Here is a 9,258-nt window from a genome sequence, read left to right on the forward strand (position 1 = left end):
ACGATTGAAGATACTAACAATTAAAACGCCGTGAAGTTACTTGATTTGGAATCTTGTTCTCAATTTGAGTTTTTTGGTATTTTTTTATCATTTATATTGATTATTATTTTATTCTTCCCTATTTTCATTGTCTGCGTATAATTGAGATTTAACTTTTTCAGAGCCATTATCAATTCACTTTTATTTCAGGTAACGATAATTTGTTTTATTTACAAATTAGCGTTCTTAGCAATGCTATTCTTTTTTGTTTATTTTTTGACATTACTTTTCTTTTCAACTAACACAATCGAATATATTTAATAATTCCAAAATTCAATTCAAGTTTATTTCATTTGTTCTTTCATTGTCATTGCCAACGTCTTTCAAATGAACATATAGTTACATGGAGCCTACATTTCTTATAAAAATAACAATTGAAAACCTATTCGAGTAAAACTTTATTGTGAGATTTTTCACCAAACAGTTGGCGTTCTATACGATTCTAATCAAAATTCTTGACTAGTTCATTTGTGGTTGAACCGATTAAAAATATCGACTCCGAAAAACTAGGTTTATATTTGTTATGAATATTGCATTTCCTACCCTAAAAACAACTGAATGGCCCCCTGTACAATGATTTCGTTATCACCCGGTATGACATTAATTACATTGAATTTTTGCATGCATCAGACATCGTGCAAATATTCTAATCCATTTATCAGTTATAAAGTACATACTGACATTCTCTATATTCGGTACTGTAAGTTAAACACTGGAATGAATTTTGATTTTACAATTTCTCACGAAAGTGTATTTCGAAATCAAATAAAAATATATTGAAAAGGTTGGGACCTGTATACATTTGTATCTCCAAAACATGTGTGTTGAGAAGAGTAACTTTTTTAAAGAAGTAAGTAATAACAGCATATTCCTTTGTTAATAACTGAACTATCTCTCAAATTCGTTAGAAAATGCTATATATTTTCCACTGTGGCGAGAATCACACGTTGAAAGGCAAGACCTCGTTAATTTTTGGCTCGTGCAAATTTCGATTCTCGAAAGTTCGTAAGATTACGAAAGCTGGTCAACGAAATAACTATTCAAATACAATTAAAATTGTGTATATTTATTATACGAGGGATGTTCAAAAAATTTAGTAAACTTTCATTTTTCTCAAAAAATTTTTAATAGTTCATCATCAATTTTCATTTTGCCCCCTTCAAAGTAGTCCCCTCCAGATATAATAAATACACTTGTGCAAGTCTGGAAGCAGTTCTGATATGTACTTTTTGGTATGTCCTTGAGCTCCCTCAGCGATTCAGTATTTATGTCTTCAATCGCTGCAAAACGCCGTCTTTCATGGGTTTCCCCAATCTTGGGAACAGAAAAAAGTCGCAGGGGGGCAAATCTGGTGAATACGGTGGCTGAGGCATGATTACGGTGTTGTTTTTGGCCAAAAAATTGCAAACAAGCAATGACGTCCACTGGGACGATTGGACTTTGGTTGGATTCGTCACCAGTTATGACCCAATTTTTGAACAAACTTCGCTGTCACACGTTTCATACCCTAAAGTTCCAAAAAAATTGCATGGCATGAGCCAACTAATATGCCGGCATCCACAGCCACTTCTCTAATAGTCATTTGACGATTCTCCATAACAATTTTCTTCACTTTCTCAACATTTTCATCGGTTGTTTATATGCTGGGGAGTTCAGGGCGTGAGTCGTCATTCACATCTCGACCTTTTGTGAAAAGCTTGTATAACTTGTAAACATTTTTGTAACTCAGAGTACAATTACCGTATGCCACTGTCAACATTCCAAGTGTTTTTGAGCACATGATCCCATTTTTATATTTACTAAATACTGGGTAAATATATATATTTTTTTTCAGAATCCCACGATAAACGCATTTTTTCTTGGATCATTTTCAGGGAGTATTTCAGCAATATTACTTCAGCCACTTGATGTAGTGAAAACTCGTTTGCAAAATCCCTCGCAAGTTATGAAGTGAGTATTCCATTGACAAAAGCGGAAAAATAAAATTAATATTTCATATGCTGCATACCTATCTGTGATAAAACAGTATGTTTTTACTCATTTTCAAAATTCTTCTTGCAGAGGATCTAGTGAATATCAAGGCATGTCAGCTACTTTCCTAAAAATCGTCCAAAAGGAACGGTTGAGGGGCTTGTGGAAGGGAACTATACCAGTGAGTAGTGTATTGATCCAAAATTATCGTAATTTTATACGTTCCTGTGTTTTTAGTCCCTAACAAGATCAGTTCCTGGTGTTGGTTTGTATTTCAGCTCTCTACATTACATGAGAACTCAATTCTTGAATGACAGAGTTGCAAATCCATTTGAATCTATAATAATGGGTATAGTTGCCAGGAGTTTTGCTGAAGCAACTCTAATGCCTATTACTGTTATCAAAACAAGGTATAGTATTAAATAAATTGATGGATGTAGCCGTTACTACGTGGTATATGAACTCATAATGAAGAAAAGAGAAATGAAACTTTTTTTCATTTCTCTTTTCTTCGTATAGCATTAACATGATTCATCAACAAATACAGTGCCAAATCTGGAACAGAACCAGATATCAAGGTCGGACTAAATTCACATAAAAATGCACAATTTCCAGTATTCTCTGATGAAAAAACAATAGTGTGGCACAATGGTGTGGCTGTAGTATCACTCGTCGCGAGAGGGCGGTATAAACTTTATTTTTTCGAACGGCAGTTCTTGTGATACCTCTCGGTGTTTTAATTCTCTATTCAACACTGCTGGTTTATTTTTGAAAATTGGACCAGATGTTCCTGATATTCATTACAAGAATCTATAAACAAACCATGAATATCATAATTTGGATAAAAAATGAAATTAAAACTAATTTCAATTAGATAGATAGTCATTTATTTTCAAGTGATATAAAAACCCAATTACAAGAAATGCTAAATTCTGGTATATAAGCAGTAGTGTCCGACCGAAACCGAATTTCGGCAACGGTCTCAGTTTCAGCCGAAACTTCCTTAGAAAGATTATGTTTTGAGGGAAAAATAAAGAAAACGTTATGATAATCAGTCACTCTTTATTTTTTTATCTTCAATTCACAACGTTATGCAGTCTACGACATTTTTACTTATTGATAATCAACAAATCAACATAACAATCCCTTATTTAAAAAAAATATTAATTGCACCTTAAATATATTCAAAATAGGTGAGGTGTTTATTTGAGTAGGTGTAGATTCTTGTTTTAAATATTATGGTTTTTCAAAAATATTAAACTACATATTTATTATGTTTATTACATATTTAAGTTGTTACCTAATATCACAATAGGTAAAAACTGAATATTTATGTAATAAACAAATTAAATTACAAAGTAAGTTACGACATGATTAGGCACGTGGACGCGGCAAAATGTCTGTCGCTTGTATGAAATTCAACGCGCCGAACATGACTGATCACAGCGCGAAAACTCCCGATTATAGTTTCGGTTTCGTTCGAAAATAAAAAATGGAAAATAAATATAATTTAAAAAACTAAAAAACACGCTTTTAAAGAACATCGAACTAAAAAGCTGAAAATATTTTTTCAAATAAGCTCAAAACAATAACGAACGAAAAATACTAGTATTATTGTGAAAAAAGCGTGGGCGCTTTGTGTCATATTTTTTCTATATCAAGGGCCCGGCGCATTTTTCACAATAATTTTAGTATTTTTCGTTCGTTGTTTTGAGCCTATTCAAAAAATGTTTTAACTTTTCAGATCGATGTTCTTCAAAAGCGTGTTTTTTTATTTTTTCAAACGATATTTATTAGAATTGAATAATCATTTATCGAATAATTGTGGTCAAGAGTGGTATGTTTGTTATAAAAAGTGGTATATTTACATTTACTTGTATTTAGACGCCTTTTAGGTGACGAGTAATACCACACTATTATTTTTTATTGAAGTATAGTTTGAAATCCTGTCCCGTTCGAAATTAAGAGAGCGAGGACTTTTTACGTCCACACTGTATAATCAATTTTATTATCATGTATGACTCAATATCGAAACTTACTTTTGCAGGTTTGAAAGTGGAATTTACGCGTACAAGACCATTTTCTCTGCTCTCAAAGAAATTGTCCACAATGAAGGAATAAAAGGAATGGCCAGAGGGTTGACACCTTCTTTGTTCAGAGATGCCCCATTTTCTGGTTTATACTTTATGTTTTATACGCAATCCAAACTTGCAGTCCCTAATGGTAAATATTTTAGAGAAGGAAAAGAAAGGTTTGACTTTCCACTTTTCCATCTTCATAAAAAAATGTGGGAATATTCTCACCACACGATAGCTACACAGTATGAAAGAGGTAAAATTCCACTTACATGGAACACTGTCATCCTCAATGACGGACATCCGATGTTTCGGAATAAGACACTTGCCATATTGCCTTCTCAGCACCAATCTGGATAAGATTACAAGAAAAAGCACTCAATTCATTCATAAAATTACGACTTTGTCACGAATGAGTTAAATCTACTCATGTCATCGATGACAGTACGTAATGACATTCATTCGCTTATTTGATTTAATCCCAGCCATAGGAATCTTGCTTGAATTGAAAGGGATATATTTTTTGGAGAGATTCATTTTTAGGAAAGAACGATTTTGGATTTTTATTTCTTCATTTTTATATAAAAAAAAAGTGAGAATCTTCCAAAAAGACGTAATTTTATCCAGATTGATGCTGAAGAGGCAAAAAGGCAGGCGACAGTCCGAAACATCGGATGTCTGTCATTGAGGATGACAATGTCCCATGTAACTATAATTTTACCTCTTTTATATACTATATTATAAGGCAATCCTGTGAATTCAATTCCATGAAGAATGTTTGGAGTACAAACTGAATCGGAAAAAGTGTTTTTTGTATAATTCAGTGTTCATATGAAAGTAGCTGTTTTGAGAGGGCTTTTTTCCAGTTTGTGTTTGAAATGCATGACCTACACATCTTTGTGAAGGGTCAATTTTTGAAATTTATTGCTTTCTTCCTTTATTAGGAAGATTTCAAAAACTACATAAAAAAATCACTATGGATCTTCATCAAGTAACGGCCGAATCAATGAGAAAATTTATTAGGAAGATTCCCAAATTTTTTTGTACAAAGATGAAGAAATAGAAAGCCGAAACCTTCCTTTCTCAAAAATTAAACTCCCTTAAACATATACCCCTTTCCATTTGAATTTTAGAAATGTTTTTGTTATGGTGGCGAAGCATCTCAAAAGTGTTCTTTGAGGAATATTACATTTATAATAAGCTACCCAGTAACTGATGAAGCTACTGTGTTGCAAAACGTGTTTTAAATAAAATTTATTGTGAAAATTCTATAATCATTTTCATGGATACATTTTTAATAAAGTTTTCCAGTGGTTTTTATATTTTTTTACAGAATGGATGACATCTGTTTATGCCTCCCCCATCCATTTTTTATGTGCCTGCACTGCTAGCTTTCTTGCAACTTTAGTAACACAACCTCCCGACATCATCAAGACCAAGATGCAGCTTCACCCAGAGAAATTTCCTGGAATTTGGCCTGCCATCAAGTACATCAAATTCCATTATGGCTTTGCAGGTTTTTTCAAAGGAATATTTCCAAGAATGCTACGGAGGGCTTTGGTTGCAGGAATTTCTTGGACTGTGTATGAAAGATTCACTTGAAGGATTGAAAACGGTCTAGTTTCGAGATGAAGCTAGGCTATTTCGGTTATGATTTTACAATAACATTCTAAAAACTGTGATTTATTGATGAGTTGATATAACGTTTATTTTTCCTATGCCTATTAAAAAGTAAAAAGTCGGGAATCGTGTCATTTCCAACTGTATTTTTGAGTGTATCAGAAAAGACCCTGTTAGGTATAAAACATATAGTATTTCATTCAACGAGCAAGAAATGTGGCCATTACTTGTGATAATGAAGTTAGTCGTAAATCATTCAAATGAGTAATACACATTTCTCACGAGTAGCATACTATAATTTTTCTGACTTATAACAGGAATATTTCAAAGTGAGATTCAGTTGTGAAGGATATCCCAAATGGGAGTTTTCTATTACCAAGCTCACATCCCCTCAAAATTGGTGCAAGCTAAGAAACAACAGGTCTTACGTTTTAAGTGAATGAGAATGAATATCTATAATATTTTGAACAATTCTCATGAACAAAATAATTTTTTGCTAATGAAATTAATAATGAAACTAGAACAGTTAAAAAACATAACAGATGATTTCGAGGATTTTATATCCACATTATTATTTCCATTACTGGTAGACCATTGTTGTTTTATTGAATTTAAGATGTTTTCTGCAGGAACATTTTGTGAGTGAAGCCTCATGAGGGGACACAGTCAAGAGCCCTACTCAAGTCACAAGAAAAAGCAAAGGGAGCAAAATGAGAGGGTTTCGTAAAAAAATTTGAAAGTGTTCAATTTCATATATTTTGACACGTTTCACGAAAAGATGTACATTTTTTATTAGAAGTTGTCTATTCGATAAAAAAGGCATTAGTATTTCATTGAAGTTTGGTTAGAGTTCTATTCCTTACTGCCATTCCATGTTTGGCAATTATGATCGCACTTTGACTAGAATCATCAAAAGATAAAATCTCGGCAACGGTTCCATCGAAAGAAAAATCTACTCTACCATGCTACCGTCTTTAATTAACATTTCTTTAGCGATTAGTCCAAGTGACACGCATGCCACCAAAGCAGCTCCTTGTTCAGCAAATTTTTTATTTTTTTCCCTAAAACAAGCTTGAAAATAAATCAGAACTAACAACGGTACTTACAAAACTCACCAAAATGATGAGCTATATGTCTTTCCATCTAATAAAGCCACTGCCCTGAATAGTTTGTTTTCGTTAAAAATTGTGTACTTGGGCACTTTCAACTTTTTCTTTCCACAGTATGTTATCAGTCTTGATTTTGGCAGGTCCGGATCAGCGGTGTAGTTCACCCGAATGAAGGCACATTTCATTACGACATCTATTGGTTCACTGTCATAGTCAGCTTTTCGTTTATTTCTTTTCGGGTCAAGAAAATCCGGAGTTATTTCTCTACGATTCAAAATGCCTTTAGAGTGGTATTCTAATTGCTTTTGGCGGCAATAATTTCCCAAATCCCAAATTTTGCTAAAAGTGTAACTTTATTATTCTCAACTACTGTAAATTATTTGATCGTATTGGCTTCAATGTGATGAGAAATATTTTTCACTATTATGGATTTTTTATGTGAGGCTACTCGTGTAAACCAAATGGAATAATTAATTTTTGGGAAAACAATTTGTGTTTAGAATTATTTTCAGATTTTTGTGTTTGTGGTAATTTGAACAGATCAAAGTTCATTGGCTGATAATCTGTGAAAGGAAGCAGGATTCACACTAAAAAATGTGTAATATTGTAATATAAAATGAAATGTGGAAGGCAGGGTATCTGTCTTATTCTGTTATCGCTGATTAAAGGTTTTACTGTTGTTACTTGATAGTTACTTTTTGAATTATACCTAGACTAATGTTAAATTTCGAATCTGAATAAAATCAAAGTCAAATTGATCTTCTGATTTGCATGGTATCTCATAGAGAAAGTGTCAATAACTTATTAACATTGTTTTTCAGAAGTTACCAGCACATTATACATAACTAAAGAAATCACTAAAATCATCTGCTACTCAATGTAGGACAGTCAAAAAAATGTATTCTGCAACTCCCTAAATTGCAGCAATGCCTCAACCACTGAGAACATGAAATATTTATTCATAACTTGTAAAATTGTTCTTAGTTTCCTAGGGACAAACGCCCTGATGCTAGAAAATCTTGGTTGTAAAGTCTAGGAGCTAGCAAAGTTGAAATTCTGCATTTTTCACTGCAATTTTATACAGAAATAATACTGTAAATTTACCATATTTGTTCCAGCGTTTGACATTCCAAAAATCTTTTTCCTCTAGGTGTCTCCTGTAACTCTTTCAACATATTTTGAACACAATATTTCGTGTTACTAGGGGAATTATCGTAATCCACAGCCAGTTTCAAATAGTCCTTTATAACATCTTCTAAATGTTTTAGGCCGTCTTTCCTAAATATTGAACAGTTGCCTTCAGCTGTCCTTGCGATCATAACACTACTGCTCCCACATTCTTCTTTGAATTTAAATATATCATTGTAATTTTCTATTTCTCTCGAACCTCCACTGAAAAATTATATTGGAAATGTTAGACAAGCACCCATATATTTTTTTTAATACTTCCTTACTTGGCTATGACAGGAATATCTAGGGATTCCGCAATTTTTTTAATGGTTTCACATCTGTTGGGATGTTGTGGTCTTTCTACTCTTGTTCTTCCATGGACAGCTATTGCTGATATTCCGGTCGATGCCAAATCTTTAACTAAATTTAAAGTATCATCAATACTTTCGAAAACCCTTATTTTACAAGTTACCGGAATGTTTATATTTTGTACTAGCGTTGACAGGATGCTTTTTGCCTTTTCTGGTTGGGTCAGGAGAGCTGCACCCATTCCACCTTTGAGAGAAAATTCTTTGGGGCAGCCCATGTTAATGTCAATAGCTGCTACATCGTTTTCTCTAAACAGTTGAAAATATTTCAATCAAAGCAGAAAATCTTTCAATCATAGCAGAAAACCTATTTATTTGAACTCACATCAATTTTGCTACTTTCAAGGCCCGTATAGGATCGCTAGTTCCTAATTGTACAACAACTCTGCTTCTTTCTTTTTCACATGTACGAAAAACCACAGTTCCATCACTGGAATCCAAATAATCAATTGTATCCAAAACATCTGAAACAATTATATATAATTTCTACACAAAAATGCAGATGATTTACTACCATTCACTCTTCGAAATGATTTTAAAAATTTCCAATCGACCAATTCTTCAGAATACACAATATCCGCACCATATTCTAAAGCAAGTAATCTCATTGGTAATGTACCAACCCTAACCATAGGAGCTAAAATTAATTTATTCTCAAAAGTTAAGCCTTTTGAATTTTCTGATATTTTGTTCTTGTTTTCCACCATAATTCCAATTTATATCATTATATAGACTGTGATATAGACTGAATAACTGATCAACCTCTCTTTCTTACAAAACTTTACCAACATCCTCTGTAACCTAACTTATGATTAGAAATATTTACAGTTCTTCTTCTTATAATGGTCGTTGCTGTTGCTGCCTCAGGTGGTTGTCTCTGTATTAACGTAATGTCACAGTGAAATG

At 32.9% G+C, this 9,258-nt stretch overlaps 2 protein-coding genes across 3 annotated transcripts; one reads left to right on the forward strand and one right to left on the reverse strand.

Moving 5' to 3' along the window:
- Positions 1-689: 689 nt before the first annotated feature.
- On the forward strand, positions 690-5,826 carry LOC111509768 (mitochondrial glycine transporter). Of its 2 annotated transcripts, none has more exons than XM_023165585.2 (6): positions 690-889; positions 1,874-1,989; positions 2,101-2,191; positions 2,248-2,420; positions 4,058-4,233; positions 5,419-5,826. In XM_023165585.2, the coding sequence occupies exons 1-6, from the start codon at positions 857-859 to the stop codon at positions 5,685-5,687; spliced, it is 858 nt and encodes a 285-aa protein (XP_023021353.2). In that variant the 5' UTR covers positions 690-856; the 3' UTR covers positions 5,688-5,826. The 2 variants fall into 2 exon arrangements, with proteins under 2 accessions (XP_023021353.2, XP_074027179.1); XM_074171078.1 differs by having other exon boundaries at positions 691-889; positions 1,914-1,989.
- A 611-nt stretch (positions 5,827-6,437) lies between these two features.
- Dus2 (Dihydrouridine synthase 2) lies at positions 6,438-9,174 on the reverse strand. The gene is made up of 6 exons (XM_023165584.2): positions 8,867-9,174; positions 8,678-8,816; positions 8,269-8,601; positions 7,919-8,206; positions 6,821-7,153; positions 6,438-6,766 (listed from the first exon to the last, which is right to left on the reverse strand). The coding sequence occupies exons 1-6, from the start codon at positions 9,057-9,059 to the stop codon at positions 6,658-6,660; spliced, it is 1,395 nt and encodes a 464-aa protein (XP_023021352.2). The 5' UTR covers positions 9,060-9,174; the 3' UTR covers positions 6,438-6,657.
- Between the last annotated feature and the right edge of the window lie 84 nt (positions 9,175-9,258).

This window comes from Leptinotarsa decemlineata, unplaced genomic scaffold, assembly GCF_025532065.1.
Source record: "Leptinotarsa decemlineata unplaced genomic scaffold, Ldec_3_MD MMD2_tig00000008_RagTag_RagTag, whole genome shotgun sequence".
Taxonomy (NCBI): Eukaryota; Metazoa; Arthropoda; class Insecta; order Coleoptera; family Chrysomelidae; genus Leptinotarsa; species Leptinotarsa decemlineata.

Coding starts and splice junctions, on each gene's coding strand:
- LOC111509768 (XM_023165585.2), top strand. CDS start 857: ATGTGTGTTGAGAAGAGTAACTTTTTTAAAGAA. Junction 890..1,873: donor AGAGTAACTTTTTTAAAGAA/GTAAGTAATAAC, acceptor ATTTTTTTTCAG/AATCCCACGATAAACGCATT. Junction 1,990..2,100: donor AATCCCTCGCAAGTTATGAA/GTGAGTATTCCA, acceptor TTCTTCTTGCAG/AGGATCTAGTGAATATCAAG.
- Dus2 (XM_023165584.2), bottom strand. CDS start 9,059: ATGGTGGAAAACAAGAACAAAATATCAGAAAATTCAAAAGGCTTAACT. Junction 7,154..7,918: donor CAAACGCTGGAACAAATATG/GTAAATTTACAG, acceptor TTACACTTTTAG/CAAAATTTGGGATTTGGGAA. Junction 6,767..6,820: donor ACATATAGCTCATCATTTTG/GTGAGTTTTGTA, acceptor AGCTTGTTTTAG/GGAAAAAAATAAAAAATTTG.